The sequence below is a fragment of the Apis laboriosa genome, unplaced genomic scaffold, assembly GCF_014066325.1.
Source record: "Apis laboriosa isolate Shangri-la unplaced genomic scaffold, ASM1406632v1 scaffold4_cov146, whole genome shotgun sequence".
Lineage (NCBI taxonomy): Eukaryota > Metazoa > Arthropoda > Insecta > Hymenoptera > Apidae > Apis > Apis laboriosa.
Genome location: NW_025223501.1, coordinates 5,867,073 through 5,891,849, shown reverse-complemented (window position 1 = coordinate 5,891,849; position 24,777 = coordinate 5,867,073). Strand labels below are relative to the sequence as shown.

The 24,777-nt window shown below is 24.6% G+C and overlaps 1 protein-coding gene across 3 annotated transcripts; it reads right to left on the bottom strand.

Annotated features, from left to right (window-relative positions):
• Positions 1-3,960: 3,960 nt before the first annotated feature.
• LOC122717331 (myosin heavy chain, non-muscle) lies at positions 3,961-24,749 on the bottom strand. Of its 3 annotated transcripts, none has more exons than XM_043941308.1 (14): positions 24,391-24,749; positions 17,078-17,234; positions 16,699-16,817; positions 14,486-14,509; positions 12,874-12,966; positions 12,421-12,583; positions 10,864-11,553; positions 10,107-10,753; positions 8,914-9,894; positions 7,824-8,687; positions 7,375-7,644; positions 5,221-6,641; positions 4,223-4,329; positions 3,961-4,163 (listed from the first exon to the last, which is right to left on the bottom strand). In XM_043941308.1, the coding sequence occupies exons 1-14, from the start codon at positions 24,745-24,747 to the stop codon at positions 4,153-4,155; spliced, it is 5,904 nt and encodes a 1,967-aa protein (XP_043797243.1). In that variant the 5' UTR covers positions 24,748-24,749; the 3' UTR covers positions 3,961-4,152. The 3 variants fall into 3 exon arrangements, with proteins under 3 accessions (XP_043797243.1, XP_043797242.1, XP_043797244.1); XM_043941309.1 differs by lacking the exon at positions 3,961-4,163 and adding an exon at positions 4,783-4,863 and having other exon boundaries at positions 4,193-4,329; XM_043941307.1 differs by having other exon boundaries at positions 3,961-4,329.
• Positions 24,750-24,777: the final 28 nt, after the last annotated feature.

Here is a 24,777-nt window from a genome sequence, read left to right as displayed (position 1 = left end):
GAAATATTTAAAAAGAAATATTAATTTTTGTTAATATCTTAATATGTTATAAAATATTTATATTTAAATATGAAATTTAAACATTTTTTTCATTTTACAATTATATTGATAGTTTGATAAAATTATATTAAAACAAATATTTTATTATATTGATTTTATATAATGTATCAATTTCTGCAATTTTCTTTTATTGCACAAAAAATTAAAATTAGCTATTATAATGAATTTCTAAAATTGCATATAAGTACTTTAAAAAATAAAACTTATTATTTATAAAAGATAATTAAATTTTCTTTAATTTTTCTTATATATTTGTTATTTTAAAAAAATATTCTAAATAAGAATAACAAATATTTTACTAAGTAGTGAATGTTTAAAAATTATAATATATTAATTAATATTACACTAATATTAAAAGGTTATTAAAAAATATTAAAATTAATAAACTAATTGAAAATTATTAACCAAAACAATTTATCCATTAATCTTAATTTTCAGCATTTATTATGCTTTTGTTTTAACATATTTAAGTGTTAATATTGGATTTATATCTATATAAAATGTATCAAAAAGGTTTATTATTTTGCTGGTCAAATCCTACGCATTTAACGCTTTCCTTTTTTTTTTTATCTTTTTACTTAATTTTCTATACTTATCTGTTCCAATTCCATTGGAATTTATAGTATTAAACAGTGATGATACTTATAATTTCGAAGTTATTAATTTTATTAGTATTAATTGCTTAAATAAAACGCACCATGTTGAAAATTATTTTCTGCGCTTATTTACATAAATTCACAGCGATTCACAAATTACATTAGATGATCTAGGCTTGTCTTTCCTTCAGAGAAATTTTGGATGGTTTATAAAAAATATGTTATTAAATTTTGAATTTTGAATTTATTTTTATAAATTTGTTTTTATCATTTTAGATAAATAATTTATTATAAATTTAAAAAAATATTATTTTAATAATTTGATATTGTTTATATTTAAAATAAAAATAAAGTAATCAATTTTTCGAAATATTTAAATTCAAAATTTTAAACATATTGTTTAATCTTTTAATAAAAGAATATTATGAAAACTTTCAAACTTAAATATTAAAAATAAAAAAACTTAAAAATGTTTATTATGAGTATATTATATTATTTCAATAGAATTATATAGTTTGAATTTTTTTACATTATTTATTATTTATGATAAAAATAATTATTATCATACGAATAATGATTTTGCACAATTAAAATATATTTTTTACAATCATCCAAATTTCCATCGAAAAGAAATACATTTGAGGAAATGGTTGTCGACTTTTTAACGTTTCGGATTTAAGTTTTATATACTTTATAAATAATCCTCAGGTTCAATGCTTTCATCTATATTTTTAAACCCAAAACGGGTACATGTATATGTATTTTTTAAAAAAAATACATATATATGTATTTTCAAGTAAAATAAGTTTTACTTTACTAATGTTTCGTCGACGTTTATATTTTCTTATTCGATAAACATAATTCATTACATTAAATCCATTTTACGTATGAAATTATAATTTATTTGTCATTAAGTAAATCCGTCGAAAATATATATATAAAGTTTATTAAATTTATTCAAAAGGTCTTCAAATTTATTATAACGTGGAGAAAATGATCCACGATAGTATGAGATGGCAGTTCAATTGTGAATTTGAAAGCCCGCTTAAAAAATCACTAGAAAGCTGTTAATGTAAAAAACAGGCCGGTTTCGTTCAGATACAATCACTTTGCCGTATCAAAAAATAGAATAATCCTTATAAGTATATAGAATGTACAATAAAGTATGTTGCATCTAGAAAACAATATTTTTATATTAAAAGTAATTTATATTTCTAAATGTTCATTATTATAAAATTATCTAGGTTTTTTTTTTTTAATATGAAAATTAGCAGTATGCATTATATTAAGTACTTTTGATATAAAAAAATTCATATTTATGTAAATTCTTGACGTGTACGCTCAATTTTTGAATACGATTAAAGAATTAAATAAATTTATAAAAAAAAAAAGATTATGTAGAATTAAAAAAATTATTTTCGATATAAATTTGTTTACTAAATGCCCCATTCTTTATAATATTCTATATATGTATATTACACAGTAATTCTTTTTCCATACAATCCAAAATTAATATCGTCCATAATTTAATTCATATTTGTAAGTATAATTATCTGAATATTTTTCTCTTATATTTAATAACGAGTGATTGCCAAATTACACATATAGTGTTATCACTCGATTTGGATTGTATAACAAAAAAATTATTTTCTATGTATATACAAATGCATAATATATATGATTGTTATTAACCTCCTTTTGTTTTTTGTTTCAAATAATTATATTTTTAAAAACATTTATTTAATCAAAAAATGATTGACATCTCGAAGAAACAGGCAGAAGCACATTACTTATTCTATACGTTTTGATTTAATTGCAAATATTAAGGAATAATGATCTTTTATATTTCATTTAAGAAAAATAATTTTTTTTATACAAATTTTTCATTTTTATGTTATAAATTTCACTTTTTTTGCTTAAATCTTGCAAAAAGAGGTTTCGTTAATAAAAATTTTTTTCTAATGCATGAAAAATGCATATGTTATAAAAAATGCACATATAAAAAACATTGCTGCTTTTTCTATTTCTCTTTCTTAATTTCATTATATGATTTTCAAAAATTCAATTTCATATGCATCGAAAAATGTGCTAGAAAAGTTTTTCTATTTAAAAATATAAATGGAATTAAAGTAGTTTTTTGAAAAATTAGAAAAATATTAACATGCATATTAAATAACATTTAAACAGATTTTAAAAAATTATTTTTACTATATTTCATATTCATGCATATTATAAAAGAATGATTTGAAACATTCATAGATTTTTCGATGCACTTAAAATGGAATAATACGAAACGAAAAAGTTCTTGATCTACGATCGGCCCTAAGTACCCAATTGATAAATTTCAATCATTGATTTCTGGTTCGTTCCGACAGGCGAGTTTATTCGGTCGAAAATAAAGGAAATGCCTATACAATGATTATTTAAAAAAAAAAAAAATCAGAAAAAAATAATTGCTAAGAAATTTGAACAAAACGTAAATAAAACTTTTTTTTAAAAAAATAACAATATTTTTTTTTCTTCAATTTAGTATAAGATCAAGTTTTTTCTTAAACATTTATTCAATCATTTTGATTCGCTTTGACTTTTCATAAACTTCTTTGAAAAATAATATCGATTTTCTCAGAAGTTTTAAATTTAGTTTATTCAATTTTATGTTTATTAGTATATTTTTAAAAAATAATTTCTTTTAAACATTTTGATCAACAAAAATAATTTTAGTCTTTCGAAAATTCTATACTCTTATACTGTTCGGAACAATACCAAAATCATCCATCATTGACTCGATTATTAAAAAATAATTACAAATAACATATATTACGATATTTTTCGCGATAAAAATAAAAACTGCATCAATAATATTAATTAATAATAATTAATAATAATAATATAACTATAATATAATTATAATAGATATAATGCTGCCTAAATGCGATGTTAATTCATTATCGATTATGCAGCCCCAATAATATATTTCTAGTTTCAATCTTACCCGACTAAATAGTAGCGTTTTCCACAAAAAATGACAAAAATATTAAAACAATAAAGTAGTTGAAAGAATGTCTAATATAAAGCGTGTACAGAGTATGGCATTCAAGCATTGTTAACGCGTATTAACTTACACATATTTTATAAGCGTATGTCTTGGACGCTGAACTTAAAAAAATTTGATACAAATTTACTTGTACAACCTTCTTTTTGCTTATTAATAATAAAAGATCTTAATAAGCTCTTTGTAAAAAATATAAGAGGATTATTTGTTTCAAGCTATCCAAAGAAAATTCGTCATTTTTTGCAGATTTCCGAAAAAACGGAAATAAAATACTACTTGGTACAGCCCTGTCGGGTTTTTTATGTACAGAAGAAAGCCGCCGTCCTCATCTAATGGCATCGTTGGGTGCATTGGAATCGACTTTTGAACTCATAGAAACGAGTTCTCCGATTCGAACTCAATTTTGGTCGAAGCGTATCTTGTACACACTTCTTGGACCTGGGTTTATGGATTTCCTGTGTTGTGAGGATTCAATAAGTGCTGTGTTTTCTTGTTCAGTTGACAGTTTCCTCACCATCGATGCTTTCGTCCTGAGTTGTTGAATCATCGCCGGATCCACCGGTTTGAACGGAACCGCGTTTCAGACGCGTCGAACTAAGGCTTATTGGAGGTCCACCTCGTCTATAAAAATATTTTAAATAATTTTTAATTACATATTCTGTATTTAAGAAATCTAATGAAAAAATATAATAAATAAATAAAATGATATTATTATATCAAAACTTTCAAAATTAAATGTTGTTTTCTATTTACAAATGTTTGTACTTTTATATTTTTCCCCAGTCACTGAATAAATTATACATCTATAATTAAAATATTAATAAAATATAATAGAATAATAATAATCTATTATACTTAAAAATGTTCAAACAGATATGAATATAAAAAAAAAATACATATATAAGATAGAGAAAAATAATTAATTTTTAATTTAAAAACAAAAAAAAAGAAGTGAAAATAATTGTAAATATATAAAAATATAATAGAATATTTTGTACATTGCATGTACATCTAATTGTAAGTTATAAATGATATAATTCAAATTATTAAAAATAATTTAATTTATAAACTAACCAAGACTCGAGGAATGCTTGAGACTTGAAGAATTTCCGCTTTTTTCACGTGGGGTATGAACTATTCTTTTTCCCTCGACGCCTGAATATTTTAATATATATAGTAATTTTTTACTTTCAAACTAATTTTCAATAATGTAAGCTAAAGATAAACAATTCAAACTTTTTATTAAATTTAAACTTTTTTTATAATAAATAAATTATATAAAATTTTATTTTTTTATTTCAATATTGAGTAATCCTTTATAATTATAAGTTTATTTATATTTAAGAGTTTATATTTATTTAAATTCAAAAAAGAAAACAGTTTACTATTCAAAATATAAAAAGAATAAAATAAAAAAAAAAATAAATAAATACCTAAAAAAATTGAATGAAATGAAGATTTTTTTAAAATAATATAAATATATAATATAATATAAATAAAAATTATTATTACCTTAATTTATTTTTAAGATTTGCAACTTCTCTGGTTAGTTCTTCTTGAGATTCAAGCATATCATCCATTTCTCTTTGCGCTTTCCTTTTCATTGCCTTATGCCTGCTAATTTCTTCTTCAGCTTCGTCAAGCTGTCTTTTTAAAGCTTTCATTCTAGCATTTACTTTTTCTGCTTGTTCCTTATATTGATCTGAATTTCTTCTTTCGTCTTCTAACTGTAAACTCAATTCTTTCAATTTTTTTTCCAATTTTCTATTAATCTTTTGTTGTGCAAATCTTTCTTTTGCTTCAGTTTCTAATTGCTCATCAAGATTATTAATCTTTGATTCCAATTGTTGAATGGTTGCTTTGGTTTTTGCTCTTTGAGCAGTTTCCAATTCTGTAAGTTTCGCTTTCAATTCCTTATTTTGTCTTTCTAATAACAATTTGTGCGATTCCAATTTTTGTGTAGTTGATCTTTCAGTTGTTAAATCATTTGTTAGTTGCTCAATAGTTATTTGAGCTTTTCTAGCTCTATCCATTAGTAATTCAGCATTTGATTGTTCTTCTTCCAATTCTTCTTCCAATGTTGCTATTCTAGCTTCCAATCTACGTTTTTCATCTAGCATCAATGTCCCCTTGTTAGCATTATTATTGAGTTCCTCTTGTAATTCATCTCTTTCATTTTCAGCAGCTCTTCTAGCTCGTTCACTGCTAGCAAAATCTTCAGTTAATTGCATCAAATCTGCTTCTAAGCTCTTTACTTTTTTCTCAGTTTCTTTAGCACTTGCTGCCAATTCATCTCTAGCAGCTCTAGCTTCTTCGGTTTCTCTAGTACAATCCTTTATTTGGGCTTGAAGTTTTTTTAATTGTTTTAATGCATCTTCTTTCACTTTATTGTGCATTTCCAATTGTTGTTCAATATCTTTATAATCTGCTTCCATCTTTTTACGTTGTGCGATAGCAGCAGCTTTTTGTTTTCTTTCATCCTCTAATTCTGCTTCAAGATCACGTAATTGCTTTACTAATCCTCTTCGTTTCTCTTCAGCCTGTTCTTCTTTAGCTTGTAAATCTCGTTCGAATTGAGCTCTTAAAGCTTGCATATTTACTTCTAAACGCAATTTTGCATCTTCTGTAAACTGTAATTCATCTTCTAGTTCTTCTACTTGAGAACGTTGTTCCGCTAATTGGGATTCAAGAGCTCGTTTTGCTTTTTCTAATTCATGTACATTTTTGTCTGCTGTTCCTTGATTATTTACAAGTTCATCGAGTTCTGATTGTAGACCACGACGAATTCGTTCAAGTTCTTCAACTTTTTCATTCATTTCATCAAGTTCACGAGTTAAAGATAAGACACGAGTTTCTTTTTCTCGAGCTTCACGTTCGGCAGCATCGCGTTGCTCAGCATATTGTTCGGAGACCGCTTTTTCTTCGGCCAGCACCTTAAAATAATAATAATAAGAGAAAGGAAAATTTTAAATCTAATTATGCTAATTTTATCATTACTTTATAAATTGATAAAATTCTTGTTAAAATGAATGTTATAAATGAAATTACATTAACATCTTATGGATTGTAACTCATTTTTAAGAAAAACAATATTTATAATATATTTATAATTGTATTTTTATATTTTAATAAATTTATCTTTTTTATGAAAATGATAATTTAAAATTACATATTATTACATATTATTAATACATAATAATTAATACAATTAGTATAAATACAATTTTTAGATAATATGTATAACTAAAAATTTGTGTATAATTCCATAAGATATTATATAGATGAAAAATGATTCAGTATACATAATTTTTATATGTTATTGAATATCAAATTATCTACATTAAATATTATTAATCATTAATTATAATGATAATTATATGAAAAACTCACAGAAAAATCCTCAAACTATTGTTAATAATTAAAAAGAAGTAATAATTCTATTAATTTCAAATTAATTTCAAATAAAAACAAAAAATAATGATAATTATTTTATTAAAATGAATAAATAATTATCGTTATTAATAAAATAAGATACTAATATAAATTTATTTATTTTTGTAAACATTTGTCAAAAACAATCAATTGAAATTTATAAAATTAAGAATTATTATATAAAGTTATAATTTATTAATTTCAAAAAATGACCAAGACTATATTTATAATTACCTTATCAAAATTTTTTTGCTTTTTTTCCAATTCCAGCACCTTTGCTCTTTGCGCTTCGAGTTCAATAATACTATCTTCTACTTCTGCTTGAATCTTCTTTTTTGATTTGTCTAATTTATCATTAGCAGCTTGCAATTCTTCAACTTGTCTTTGAAGTGCTTCAATATCTTTCATACATCTTTTTCTTGCTTCTTCTAATGCTGCAGCGGCCTCAGCTTCCTCTTCAGCTCTTTTCTTTGCTTCAGCCAGCTGAACATTTAAGCCCAGAACCTATTATAAATAAAGAGAATCTTTAAATAATTTTATTAAAAAATAACTAAATATTAATAACAAATTATAACAAATTATATTTACACATATGTAATAATTACAAATACATATTATAAAATAAGATGAAAATGAAAATTAGTTAATGTTTAATTTTTAAAAAAATTAGCAACAAATTATACCTGTTTATCTAAAGCTCTCTTTGCTTCTTCTTCTTCTTCTAATTGATCATGTAGACTTTCCTTTTCACTTTCTAATGCTCTCAGTTTTGAACTTAAAGCTAATTTTTGTCTAGTTTCCTCCTCAAGTTGTTGTTGAAGTTCAGTAAATTGAGATTCACAAGTTGCTGAAGCTTTTAAAGCTGCAGAAGCTTTTAATTCTGCTGCTTCCAATTGTTGCATAATACTTTCAGATTCTTGTTGTAATTTTGTTACTCTTTCTACCAATTCTTGCCTATTTCTTTCCACTTCTGCAAGTTTTGCATTTATTTCAGCAAGTTGTTGTTCTGCTTGCTTTCTTCTTCTATCCGATTCTTGTCTACTAGCACTAACAGATCTAAGTTCTGTAGCTAAATCAGCATTCTCTGCCTCTAATGTTGCTTTTGCTTTTTCTAAAACAGTTTTAGTTTTTTTCAATGCATCCATTTGTTCATTTAAAGCAGTTAATTCTTGTGTATGTTTATGACGCATATCTGCTAACGTTGCTTCATGTATCGATGTTTCTTCTTCTAAATTCTTTTTTAATGTTGCTAATTCTTGTTCTCGTTTGCTTCTTAATTCTTGTTGCGCAGCAGTTGTATCTAAAGAATCTAATAATTCATTTTTTAATGCTTCCAATTCCTCATTTAAATCTCGTTTTAATTTTTCAGCTTTTCCTCTAGCAATTTTCTCAGCTTCTAAATCTTCTTGAAGTTCAGCTAATTGAGACTCTAATTCACGAAGAGCCTTTTGCGCTTGAGCTTTAGCTGCACCTTCTTCATCCATTTTTGCCATTATTTGATTTAATTCTTCTTCGCGTTTGCCAAGTTGCAATTGAAATTCTTCTACCTACAAAAAATTCATTAATATTAAAATAAAATTATTATTATTATTATTATCGTTCTTATTGTTCATACTATAAATTGTTTGAAAATATATTTATTATTTCATATTGTTATTTCATTTGTTATTTCATATTAAATTAATTTAAAAATTTTTTTTTGGTGTAATTTTATTTCCAAAAATAAATAATTTTTTTTTGAAAAAAAGAAAAAATAATTTATAAAAATTATACCTGTGTCTTCCTTTCTGCAAGTTGTTCTTTCAAATCTGATACCTCAGTTTCTATTTTTCTCTTTGATCTATCCACTTCCTGTCTTTGTTGATGATCTTTCAACAACCTTTCTTCAAGATCTGCAATTGTTGCTTCATGTTTTGCTTTTAATTTTGATAAATGTTTTGCTTTTTCTTCTTCTTCAGCAAGTGTCTGAGATAAATCATTTGCCCTTTCTTCAAGAATTTTTTTCTCTTTTAATAATTTTTGATTTGTATCATCAGAAAGTGCAAGATCTTCCTCAAGTTTTTTAATTTTTGCATCACATTGTACTTTTTCTAACTGTAATTTTTGTCTAGCAGCTTCTTCTTCTTCTAATTGCTCTTCAAGATCACTTATATTTAATTGTAACTTCTTTTTTTCTTGAGCTAAACCAGCACTTCTTTCTTCTTCTTCTTCAATTCTTGTTTCTAAATCATGAAGAATTTCTTCCAGTTCTTGTTTTCTAGCTGCTAATCTTGCTCGCATTTCCTCTGCTTCTGCACATAATTCAACTTCAGCCTGTAATTGTTCTGCCAACATAGTTTTTTCTTCCATAGCTTGTTGATATTTCCGTTCATATTCTTGTGCAGAATGTAATTGTAATTCTAACTTATCTCGTACTTGTTTTAATTCATCTTCTTTTTGAGTTAATTTTTCTTCTTGTTTTGTTACTTCCAAAAGTGGTTTTACTTTAGTATATAAACGCCACCATTGCCAATTTCTAAGTTTTAAATAAGCAGCACAATTTCTCTGAATAATTCTAATAGCATTTAACTGTTGTAAACGTTTTTGATAATTTCTACGAGCAAGGAAACCACGACAGAATGCTTGAAAATTGACAATTATGTCAGTAATTTTATAATCACGTTCTTCTTCAAGATGAGCCAAAACTCCAGCACGAAAGAAAATTTTTGATTGACCAACGCGATAAAGATTAGGGTCAAGTTCAAGAGCTTGAATCTGAAATAAAAATTTTATAAAATTTTCGAATATATATTTTATACAATAAAAACAATTGAATAATATATAAATTGCATTTAAAATTATACATCATTTATAATTGATTGAAATATAAATTTTAAAAATCAATATAATCAATATTATGTTATGTTTTTATTAAGAGAATGATTTTTTAACATCGAATTTTAATATGTAAGATTACATTTTCTTACCATCTTCTCGCAAGCTTTTTTTCCATCCATAAACCCTTTAGGAATTGCATTTGGTGTTAAAAGTTCATATCTCTGCCTGAATTCTTGAAATGGTATTCTATTTGGAAATCCTTGTCGACAAATTCGAATTCCTTCTAAAACTCCATTACATCTCAGTTGATCTAATACCAATGGTGCATCAATCTTTCCAGCTTTTTTTTCATGATTCGGTATAATGCATCTCACAAAATTGGGATTAGTATTTCTTAGAGTAATCATTAATTTTGCCAATTGTTCTTTATATAATTGAGAAACTGTTCTAAACATGCCTTTTCTTGTTCTTGCACCAAATTGTGTATCTGTCAATGCTTGTTGAGCCATTCCGACAATTTCCGCATCTTTCCAAATATGACAAACGAACGGATCTTGTGAATTTTGTAGTAAGCTAACAACATTTTCATTCAAAGGATCCATATTCTTCATTAACCATTTAGCTGCTGAATAATCAACTTTTCCAGCATAATGTATAATAGCAAAATCTGCAACACCTCTGAAATCTGTTTTCATAAATTTTGGATGCACACTATGAGCACCTACTAATTTTTCAACAAATGTTTTATCTGTTGCTTTGGGAAACCAACATTCTTCATCTAACAATGCCATAATACCTATTGTAAAATAAAATTTTTTTATTTAATAATTGAATTTATTGTAAAAGATAAAAAATATTATATTAAAAAAAAGTTTAAATTTATTAAATATAAATTTTTAAACATACCCATTGGTTTATCAATCAAGTCAATAGTTGGTTGCAAATCTAATCCAAAATCAATAAATTTCCATTCAATTCCTTCTCTTTGATATTCTTCTTGTTCCAAAATGAACATGGTATGATTGAATAATTGTTGTAATTTTTCATTAGTATAATTAATACACAATTGTTCAAAACTGTTTAATTCAAATATTTCAAAACCGGCCATATCTAAGATACCGATAAAACTTGCTCCTTGTCTTTTTGTTCGATCCAACGATCTGTTGATCCTGTTCACAAGCCATCTGAACATTCTTTCATAGCAAGCTTTTGAAATTGCTTCTACTGCAAATTCAACTTGCTCTTTTGTTTGTGCTTTCGTTACAAAATCTCTACCGACTTTAATTCTTGGTTTTAAGAATGCTTTCGTCATTTCCGTCACGCTCAAACCTAACAAATGAGAAATTTTTTGAGCAACAGTATTATCCGGTAACGTAGCTTGGTCCGAGTTTCTTTCTTGACGGAATTGCATGGAACCGAAAAGCATCACCGCAGATACAATACGAAAAATCGAAGAAAAGTCTTCATTTGTCATGCCCATGATATGCATAGATTTTACGGTTGAGAAAAATTCAGCTGAATCGTCTACTCCTGGAACTGGTAATGCGCCATTGGACAAGAATGGATAGTGTTTTGGATCTTCCAAGATAAACTCCTCTGAAATTTCATAAATATTATTTTATATTTTTTTCTTCTTTTTAAAGAAATTAAAAAAATAATTTTAAGATATAAAAAAAAAGGGACAATTATTATTTATGATTAATTTAATATAATAATGAAATATAAAACATTTTTGAGAAATATGTATTTTTTTTTCATTTTGATTTCTTTTTTCTTTAATCATAAAAACAAATATTAAAAAGAATTTATTCGATGATATGTAATTAAATTATTATAATTATTTATATTAAAAATTATTAATTATATAAATATTAAAAATTTTGTGAATTGAAAAATTGATGCATTCATAACAATGATTCATTTTTATTAAATGAATTTTTTTATTAAATTTTATTAAATTTTAAACAATGTTTAAAAATGATAGGTCACACATTCCGCATTTAATAATTGAATTTCAAGTCAGGTAGTATAGCTGAGTCATCTATGAAGAAGGTTGTTTTAAGTAGTTCGTATCCTGAAAGAATAGGCTTAATCGTTTGAATCATTTAAAAATAGTGATTCGAATACATCAAAATAAAATATCCCTAACGAATACAACGCATAATGGGCGGAAACGTTCAGTCTCGAAGCGGGAATATCGATTCACTTCGTACCGAATAGTAATAAACAGTCCCATCTGGGCTTGGTCTAAACACGTAGAGAACATTTATGTAACGCAACTGATGAACTGATAATACATATGTATTAATAATTTTGTTGAAACGAGTCTTATACTTTTATTGAACATACGACACAATTTCAAAACGTTTATCAGAATTTATTTTCAAAATTGTTCCAAACGATAAAGTTTATTCAAATATCATGCACGCTTACCAACATATTAAAATAAAAGAATCTACTTACTCTTTTGTTCAGGTGAGGCACCAGCTAGAAGTTGATAAAATATATGGAAAGTTCTTTCATCTTTTGCTTGTCGAATTGCTCTTGACTTTTCCAGAAGATACGTTTCTATGTTTGCACCAGCAATGTAACCGGAAGCATCGAAGTTTATACGTATAAATTTACCCTGTTTCAAATAAATATTCGATTATCATTAAAATTATTATTACTTATTTTCATAAAAATAAATTAATTTTTCCAACTTTTTAAAGATTTTTTTTATAATATAAAAATATAAATTTGTTGCATTGCTCATTTGTGCAACTATAATTAGAATCAATGCAATTACACGAATTAAATATCTCGAAGAACTCGAAGAAAATTATGAATACGTAAAAAATTTTAAAATAACTTGATTGAAGATAAAAAGAGAAAAATAATATAATATTTAAAAAGAATAAATTTTATAAAACTTACAAATCGGGATGAATTGTCATTTTTCACTGTTTTTGCATTTCCAAAAGCTTCTAAAATCGGATTTGCTTGTAAAAGTTGTTGCTCCAATTCACCCTATCACCATAAAAATTTATTATATTAATTAAAATAAAATATTTTTATTTATTTCACAACACGAAATATAATTATTTTTTTAAATAAAAAAATATTTTATAATTCCATGTCAAATATATTTCAATTTCAAAGACATGAATTAATCGTAATAATAAATATGTCTCTCATTTGTAAAATTATTATTAATTGATATTTATAAAAATATAAAAATATTTTTTATATAGTTTTACAATATGAATATTGAAACATTATAAATGATATACATTTCATAAATTTACTACACAGATAATAAATATTATTTCTATATTTTTAATTAATATATAATTAAAAAAAAAATTTATAACATATATGCAATAAAATAAATAAAGCTGCGATGAATAAAAAATAAGCAACAATATACATAAAATTTAATATGAAATACACTGTAAATAATTGTTTTCAGAAAACGATTCTGATATTGTTCATAATTGTATTAATTTACAATTTCTTTTATTTAATCAAGACAAAAGAAATTGTCACGGTTATTACGAAATAATTAACGCAAAAATAAGCAATTTATAAGCTCAATGTTAATTCTGAAGAATACTATCTATATTACTTATATCTTATATTACTTTCTCAAATTCTGTAATCTTCAAATTTAAAAAATTGTCCTTAAAATGAATAAATTAATTGTAATTTATTTTTTTAAATAAATTGCCAGATATATATAAAATATATCATTACAAAGGAAAGAAAAAAATTATTCTACTTAAAATTTTATGCGATTAAGCACAAAGTAAAATAAATAAGTGAGAAGCATATAACATTCACACATATACACATTTAAACATACAACAGAGAATATATTAATAAATAATTTAATTAGTTGACTCTCACGTTAATTACCGCAAATTTATCCGAAATATTTCCGGAACCCTAAATCCAGTGAGCAGCATTAAAAAAAAAAAAAAAAAAAGTAAAGAAAAACATGTTAGAATTGAAAAAATTTATTCTCCTCTTCAATTACTAAAGTTATTATTATTAGTTAAAAACGACATATTCAAACCAATAATATTCGTTTAATTCCATTTTATTAGTACGCAAAATAAAACTTAAGGAGAAAAGGAAAGGAGAAGGTGAAGAGAAGGAGGGGAAGGGAAGTACAAAGCTAGATTAATTTCTCGTTAAAACAAGAAAAGTTAATTAAACGATAAATCGATTTAAAATCATTAAAAAAAAAAAAAAATTAATATATATTAAAAATATCCATCAAATGGCATAAATTAATATATATTTTTACGTGCATTTATATTTATATATAAGAAGTTAACAGAGTTATCGAGATAAAAAACCTCTAAAATCTTGGAATACAAATGTAGTTAGTAAATCAAAGCTTGAAAAAATATGACATAAAACAAAGAGCAAAAATAAAAAAAAAAAAAAAAAAAATGAAAAGAAACGTAAGAGACATAAAGAAGGCAGATAGCGCATATATATTCGCGTGAGCGGAATGTTGATCATTTTGTTGTTGACTTACTATGATTAATGCCGGACTTGGTGTCTAGGTATGTTGTGGCCGCCGAAAGTCAGCACCGGGAATGAAAGAATTTATAAAATTAAATTCACGAGCCTTAGAATTCACGAGTCTTAATTTTCATTCGAAGTTTTCATTCGAAAAGTTCAAACAACTGAAACACCACCAAAATATCCAGAATGTTGCTCGGAGTGAATCAATAAAAATCCGAATAAATCTTTAAATAGATATATATTTAAAAAATTCTATTTTCATTTATAATTAACTAACTCGATATCTATATGTTTCGAATCTGATTGATCATATCAATATTATTTCTTCAATATTTAATATATATTTAAACGAACAAATTATGTATATATATATATATATATATATATAAATTAATTATTTTTAAGATTATTTATATTAAATAATTTTTTAATATTTAATTTTTGGCATATCACGGATCGTAAAATCTCTCCTCCCAACTCTCGATGATTTTGCAATTTATACAATTCATGCGATTGTGTTAATATCGAATTATGAAACACACGAAAAGGGAACGACGGTAATTTTTTCCTATATAAGAACACAAGTTTCGAAGCATACGGTGACTCAGAATAGTCCGACGAGAATGAGTCAAAGCCGAGTTAGGCCGATAAGTGGATCGTTTCACTGAAAAAGGAAAGATCCTTCGAGAGCCAGTGATCTACGATGGCCTATCATTATCTATCGCGATCGCAGAACAGTCGTCCAGTATTCGATGATCGACTTCGTAAATCGATTCACGTAATTCTTACACAATCGATGTGTAACTGTACGCATTTACTTATATCGATTCGATTTAATATATCGTTTTATTCCTTTTTTTTTTTTTTTTTTTCTTTCATCATCCAGTAATTAATATTAAAATATCAAATACTTTTCTTATCTTTTGAAATTATAATTAATCGATCTTTTAATAAAAATAACTTTAAGTTTAAATAAGGCGCTTTATTATCTCTTGAATATCACACAACAGGGTTTTTTTTTGATATATTTTAAAAAATGTGTTATAGTTTATCTTATTCGTGTTCAAATTTTATCTGACCGCGGAAACTGAGGCTGAATTTCCGTTCTTTGTTATCTTACAATGTAAATATATACTTTACATTTCTCAAATTATTATAATTATGATTGATTATTTTGAAATTAAAAAATTTGTAATAAAAAATTATTATAATTATTAAAAAATAAATTTGAAAAAATCTATTTTAAAAAAAGATCTATGATATTAATTGATATAATTTTTGTTTCAATTGCTTTTAACATTAATTGATTCAGTCTAAATTTTTTATCTGTATTATGTAATTTTATTTTATTCTATATTTTTTTTTTTTTTTTTTTTTTTTTTTACTTATATTTTTGTTTTCAAATTTGTATGAAATTTACGAAGCATCATGCACGGAAAGAGAAAAGAAAGATTATGTACAGAAATTTTCATGCACTGAAAATTAAATTTATAATACTTTTAATTAGTAACTAAAACGAAACGATTTTTTCTGAATTTAAATTCTTTCGAAGAATATTGGAAGATACTCAATTACTTTTTAATAAATGCATCAAATTTTACTCTATCGATTATACTATGCTATAATATTTAAATTAAGAAAAGTAATTTACAAAAGTAAAATTATTATTATAATATTAAGAAGAAATATTTAAAAAAAAAATATGTAGACTATTGTTTATATAAAATATTTAACATAGAAAAAGAACCATCAATAGAAAGAAATTAAATATAATTTTACATCTTATATATATTTAATCATTTTAAAATGAATAGTTCGTATAGTATGAAATGAATTCTATATTTCTATTAAAAATATCTAAATTAAGAGAATGGAGAATATGGAGAATATCTGCAATATACTTCCATAATTCTTTCATATTCAATAACAAAAATTATAATTATAAAAATCTATCAGATGTATACGAATATGTTAAAATAATTATAATAAAAATAATAAATCAGTGCAAAGAAGAAAAAATAATATATATATATATATTAACAATTCTATTCTAATATTCTAAATTCTATTCTACTAAATTTCTATAAAATTCTATACAGAAATAATAAAATAAAATTGTATTGTTTTTTTTTTTATTTTTTATATCTTAAATGCTAATAAAATTTATAATCCTTATTGCATCGAATCCTGTCTAAAACAAAAATATTTAGTTAATTAACTTACCGCATTCGATTTCGGTTTTGAAGCAGCAACATATGCCAAGTATTGAATTACTTTCTTCGTGTTTTCAGTTTTACCAGCGCCGGATTCACCGGTGCATAAAATTGACTGGTCCTCACGATCTGTAAACAAATAAATACAATATACATATGAGCAATATACCTATACCTACAATATACCTATATTTTGAAAAGCATACCCATATACTTTCACTTTCAAAATTAAATTTTGAAATTTGAATAAATCAAAAAATGCTAAGATTTAGAGAAGATTATAAAATAACATAAAATTCACAAATTGACCAAAGATGATATATTAATAGTTCTTGATAACCCTTAATGACTCAAGAAATTAGCGAATGACAAATAGAAAGACTAATTACCTTGAAGCATAGAACGGTATGCGGTGTCCGTAATGGCAAAAACATGGGGTGGAACCTCGTGTCTCTTAATACCCTTATACCTCTCCATTATCTTTTCCGTGTAAATTGGCAACCTCTTGTATGGATTTACCACCACGCAGAATAGTCCTGAGTATGTCTGCAATCATACCAACGAACCGATGTGAATGGCCGAGCGAATAATAGAAGAAAAATTTTCTCCATTACGCTGATTTTTTTCCCTCAACATAGATGATATTTTGAATCTAAAAGTTATCTGTATAAACGCGTTTTGATAAATTAAATAAAATTCCAATCGTACAAATTCTTTCATAAATGAAATAATGGCATAAATAAGATGAAAATAATGTTTATCGATAATATGTTTATTATCAAAACACAATTTCAAATATGATACGTTAGAAATATATTAATAAAATGTTTTTCATTATTAATTTTATATTCATGTATAGTTTTTGCTTCTTAGTCCAATTTTGCATTTTATAACATTTATTAAATAAATTTCTTATTTTCTAAAAAAAAATATATATATTTCTGACTCATAGTACCCAAGTAATATGTCTCTTGCATTTTTCACATAACGAGTTCAAGGTTAACAAGATATCCATATGTAAATTATCGAAAAAAAAAAAAAAAAAAAAAAAAAGAATATCATAAAATAAAAATAATATCTTTTTTCTTTGGCCGTTTCTGATATTTTATTTTTCCGAGGTTTCAAATATACGAGGTATAAATAAAATATTTTTCTTTTATGTCGTTCAACATCGTGACAACATTCTCCTCCGCGCAAGAATTTCTCTCATGCTTTTTAGAGGACAATGTACAACCGTTACTGATATGGAAAGCAGTCAGAGCTCCTATCGACTTTTGACTTGCTTGTTTAATGTATATTAAAAGAAATAAACGTTATAACGAGATAAGAAAAATAAAAATCGAGAAATCGACGAAACATCGCGAATAAAATAATGTATAAAAGAAAGAGAAACAAGTTCAACCATGATGGCATATCGTATTAAAATTTATTATCAATTATTGATACGAAAACGATATATGTCAAGAAAATTAATAGATTTTAAATAATGGTATCGATAATTGCATTGAAAAACGTAATTACGATTAATAACATAACAGTTTAACAATAATAATTAAAAATACGAAAGAATTTAAATTAACCGAACGATATTAATATTATTGAATCTAATTTTGATAAAAATATGAGATATAAGTTTTTTTTTCCCTCCCCCCCCTTTTAAACGTTAACTTACGATGCATAAGTAATTCACGTGTGAGGCACTTATATAGAAGTTGCGTAGCAATATATACTCGAAGCAATTTGCTACGCACTTTAATCATCAATAACCCTATAAATTGATAAACGACTATACTAGACTGCAGATAAACATGAACGACAACAAAGAAGATCGCTTTATTTTTTTTTTTTTAATTTAAAATTTTTTTAAATTTTTAGAAACGATAGATACGACGAAACTCGTGGCTCGAATAATAATAATCGAAATCGATAAAATATATTATTTAGTACAGTAGGATGGAACTTTTGGTAATAGCTTTCTTTTTCATTTTAATGAATAATTTAACGACTCGAACGGAAAGCCTGAGGTATGCGTCACCATTCGGGAAAGATGAGCAAGCGGGATCGGTTTACACTTTACACAAGTTCATATTGGTGTGTGTAACCACGAAAAAATGTCAAATAGGAAACGATCGAGAACATTTTCGTTGCCTTCTCTTGAAATTTTAACTTTCCACGTTTTCTCTTCAATTAATCTTTATGTTATTTTTTAATATAAAACACGGTAGTGATATATAAAATAAAAAGATAAATTTGGAAGAAACATTATATATATTAATAAATATAACAACAATTCACTTCACGATAATAAATTGTACCGGTAGTCGATAAGTTCGATAAGAGGTTAAATAACTTTGCTCTGTTTCAGAACAATTGATAAGAGGATGGCGGTGGATTTGCGGTACATTCGCTGAAATAATGAAATGGTGACCTAATAATCGATACAAACTATCTTATTGTTATGCATTCAGTCATATGAACCCAAAATTATGTAATTTACAATATATTATATATTCGTATAATATTTTTAAGAAATTAAATATGTTAAATTTAAATTTAAAACATATTTTCAGAACAAAATTCTTAAAATAGAAGATATTATATTATTTCAAAATATTTTTTTATGCAAATATACCTCTTGCGATAATTTTTTACAACAAAGAATCCATTATTTTGTTTCCAACAATCTCATAATTTAGAAATTATATTTATACAATTATAACGATTGATAAGTTCAATTGAAAAAGAAAAATCATTGTCTCGTCTCTTTTTTTCTTCCAAGACGGATAAACGTAATCGAGATTGAACAAAATCTCAATGCAAAGTAAAGATCCACGGTTATTTTGTTCTCTTTTTTTTTTCTTTTTTTTCTTTTTTTTTTAAACAGAACTCTCTCCTCGAAGGTCTCCAAAACCGGTCTCTGAGAGTGTCGTGTCGTCGACCTGCCTAACATTCTTGGTTATAGCTCACTAACAACCACTGACTTTAACTCCCTCTAAAGGAAAATTGCATCTCTTTCTTGACTTGGTGACGCAGGAAAAAGGTAATGTCACTTTCAACGTTAATTCGTAAAAAATAAAACGCTGATTTCCTATCTATCAATGCAGCATAAGCGCCAGCACATTAATCACTTTACTTTATTTTAATTTCCTTTCTTTTTATTATTATTATTAATATTTATAATCATCGAAAAAAAAGTTTATTTTAAATCTTATCCTGAGAATGTTTATGATAATTCTATGTGTTTCTTTTTCCATATAATTAATAATCATCGAGTTATTTAAATTTTTATTAAAATTACTTGATGCAAAAATAATTGAAGCATATTGAATGCATTGTTTTTCTGCACAATTTATCATAGGTTTTAAAATGCATCATGACACAATACTATTATAGATAGATACTGAAAATATCTAAAATAGATAGATAAGAAAATATATACTGAAAAAAATAAAAGTATTTATTACATTTTATAATAATATTTTATATAATAATATTTTAATAATTTTATATTTTATATTTTAATAATAATTTGGTAATATCATAGAAATTTGAAATAACTAATAAGTAAGGTTAAGAAAAGATGTTTCAATTTTCAATACATTCCAAATTAAGTAGACGTGAAGCACTCTTTTTTTCGAGATATTCTGGTTCATAATTGCGCAGAGAAGAAAGTAAAGGAGAGGAGAGAAATGAAAGAAAACTACTCATAGAGAAGGAAAGAAAAATAAGGAGGAGTGGGGCGATGAAAGAAGGAGAAGGAAGAGAGAAGGAAGAGAGGAAGACAAGGATATATGACGAAGCGACATATTCGATTTATCCCGGAATCTGCGGTTTCATCAGAGTTTGGTTTCTTTCCTAAGAAGACCGAAACTGCGTCTTTACTATAAAAGGCACGAAATCTTTAACGAAACTTGACTCTTTCTCTTTTCCTCTTCGACTCGTCATCGGTATATTACCATCGGTACGTTTACGGTACCGCGAGGAAGCAGGTTAAGGACACTCGTCCTTATAAGGACTCCTCCCTGATCGTTCTCTTTCTCTTTTCTCTTCTCCTCTAAATTCGACAGAGAGAAGAAAAACACCAATGTTTTTCGTTCGATAAATAATCATTTCTTACTGACGTAATTCATTTTATAATTCTCGTTGTGGAGATGAGAAGTTAACGAAGCAATGTTAAAATTTAATATACAAATTGTAAAGTACACATGAGAAATATTTCTGAACGTGCCTTTGTGACAGTTTTCAATTTAACAAAAATTATTTAGAAAAAGAAATAACTGAACAATTCTATTCAGTTTTATGATAAAGCCAATATTGATTTTATTAACATGAAAAATAAAATTGATCGCTTTAATACTAAGGACGATTACGATTATGATCGATTATGCGTTTAAAGATTTGGATGATTTTTGGAACGTTGTTCGGAATGTGATATATACCGCGGATTAAAAGAAGAAAAATCAGCACGTACGAGGTACATGCATGACGTCATTCCCTCGTGTCCTAGAATGCTTGCCATACGTAAGCAGATATTTCTATATCGTAAGGCCCAATAAAAAACCGCAGTTCTTTTAATTAATATCGATCGATAAAACTCTGTATGATCTTCAGATGCGATTTCAACTAGACTATTTATCAAATTATCAACAAAGAAAGTATTCAAATAAAAATTGTCTAATTTTTGATAATTTTTTTTTTAGATAGGAAATTGAATTCATTTATATCGTGGGAAAGGCTAATTTTTAAAATTCAATTATCAAATTGATAATTATGAAGACTATCAATTCTTTTCTTTGTTCTAATTGCGCACTTGCCGATATCGTGAATAAAAAAAATAATAATAATTAACATTGCATTTTAATAGGTAAAAATATTTGTGTCTGATAATCAAAAGATAATATCAACAATTAAAATTTTTCAAATATTAATTCTATGTATCTTACTTAATTCTTGATTACACGGTAAAATTTTTGAATTGAAATATAACCTTCGAAGAATGCTAAAAGCTACGGTGAGTCAATGCTACGTGGAAATAAGGTATAGCTGTTATCAGTCTCTGATAACAGTGAACCACGATTGAACTATCTATTAACATTGAAGTTTCTTCTTGAATGTTTCAACTCTATGTTTTCATTTATTATTATTTATCTTATTTTGCTATTTATTTTTTTGCTTGTGTTTATAACAATACAAAAGCGAATGAAACATAAAACATACGAGGTGAATCACCTAAGATTGGAATCTGAGATATTATTCAAACAGTTCATTATACGGAAAAATGTTTTAGACAAAAATTAAATAGTTTCAGGAGAAATATAAATTGATAAATTTTTTCTTTATAATTAAATCTTTATTTTTATTTATATGTTATTTGGAGCTGTGTTTATTTTAAATGACATTTGTTCACATTCTTTCTTTTTTAGAAAACTGTATCTCCAAGCTTATGAATCAAATTTGACCTATTTCATTGTATGATTATAATAATTTTAACTCATTTATTTCATAAAATAGTTTTTGTAAAAAAATAAAAAAAAAATTTAATGATATATATATATCACATATGATATATATATTATCACATGATGATATATATATTACACATATTATATTAATATATATATCATAAAAATATAATATATTGTGCAATTTTTTGTATATACAATTCTAAATCAATCAATAGAAAAAACAAAATTAATAATATAAATATTTTTCTTAAAAATATTTAATTTTTATATAAAAAATACATTTTTCATTCATTTGGACAATATGGATCCCAATCTTAGGTGACACCGTGTATATGGAATTATCTTTCTTTCTATATATATATTAATAACTTGATACTCTGACAAGTAGAATGTTGTCATTGGAATATTATTCCTTCATAGTGGTTCAATGAACAACAATCGTATACATAGAAATTTAGTATACAAAACAAAAAATTACTCTTCAAATTTATACATACAACATATATAATCTTAATCATAAATTTTGTTACGAAATAATAATATTTTATTAAATATATTAATAATTCAAAATTAATTTTTGAATAAATTATTTCTTATTTACTTTTTTTATATTTTTATTTATTTCTATAAAAAATTTAATCACGCTTCTTTTTTTTCCTTTCGAGTATTTTTCAATAAAGTTCATTCATTGAAAAACAAGTTACGCAATCATTTATACAACCGAAAATATTTCAATTTATTAATTATTTACGAATAAAAAAAAAATATTTAAATCTTTTCGATTAAATTAATCATAAATTTTATATATATATATATAAAATTTATATATAATATATATATAATATATAATATATATATAATTAATTTTTATAGTAACTTATATATATTATGTATTTTTTTTTAATTATTTGTTAAATAACAATTTTAATATAAACATATATACATTATTTTAAAATGAGATAGTATTTTGTTTATTATTGTTACTCATCACGAAGTTTGAGAGATAAGTACACGCAGCGCTTCAACGAGAGAAATCACAAAAATAGATAATTTTAATTAGAAACGTACGAGAAAAAGCTCGATCACAACACTGTGAGATAATCAAATTCACTGAGAATATTGGGATAGGTTAGTATTCTGTTTACAAGTATGTTTAATTTACTTTAAATGTTTGATTTCTAATATATAAAAAAAAGATCAAAAGCAATATAAAAATTAAAAATTTACATGATTTGAAATTAATTTGTTTTTTATAAATATTCACAAATATTATTTATAATAATTAAATTAAATACTAAAATATATAATGAAAAAAAAATATTTTAAATAATAAATATTTAATAAAAAGAAATAATATTAAAATAATTTGATGAATATTTAATCATTTCAAATATCATTCAATAATATTTTATAACTTATATCAAAATAAATTTCAATTTCTAATAAATACATTTTACAGAATTATTAGAATAATTCAATACATTGTTTAATATAATATAATATAATATATTATAATATATCAAATAAATTATAATTTATATCATATAAATAAGTATTATACATTTATATATATATAAAGATATTATAATGTATATAATTTTCCTCTTCAATATTATATTTTCTGATAAATATTTTTTTATTTCTTTATCGATATTCTTTTTATCAATATATATAAATTAATAATAATTTTATCTTAATATCAATTTATATAATTATAATTATCATTATTGCTAATCTAATGATTGATAAGATATTAAAAAAAAAAAAAATATTAAAAAAAATTAAAAATATAGAATAAAAAAATTTGTAACATTTAATTTGTAATAAATACTATATAACTAATATATTTTATTATTATAATAATTCTTTTTTTAAAACTATTATTATACAAAAAAAAAAATAAAGATTAAATAACAATGCAAAGAACAAAATTTTATTAAATTCATTTATAAGAACAATTTGAATGTTCCCAATATTATATTTTATATAACATTAAGATTTAATGTTATAAAAATGAATTTTATAAATAATTTTATTATTAATTTTATTGCAATTGATCTTAATTTCTTTTATATTTAAAAAAAGAAATTAATAAAAATATTCAATCTTATTTTTTCGAATCATTTATTCTATTTCTCTCTTGTTTTAGAAAAAATTCAAATTTTTTCTAAAACAATATCTTTAGTTTTCTTTTGACAGTGTGAGTAACGGAAAATGATAAAATCTGTCAAACTCACGTAAATGAGGCCGGAGTAGTATCTGTCTTTGAGGTTATGCAGTACAGAAGCTTCATTTAAACACGTTAATTCAGCCATGTCTTCAACTTTATCAAATTTTGGTGGATTCATTTTCTGAATATCATCTTTTGCGACAAGAACCCGTTTTCCAGTTTCGGCAATCTCCACTTCGACTTCATCACCCCGTTCACCCTTTATCCCGGCTGCAACGAAACCCTGAGTTTCGTGAGGTACCCAAACTAATTTTTTTTGTGTCCATTCGGCTTGAGTTGCAGGATCATTAAAATTATTCCTGTCAACTGAAAGGAATCGCAATTCGGGATCTGAATGATCCACCCTCGAGTCAACGTCCGCCATTTTTGTTTTTGAGATCACTAGCTCCTTGAG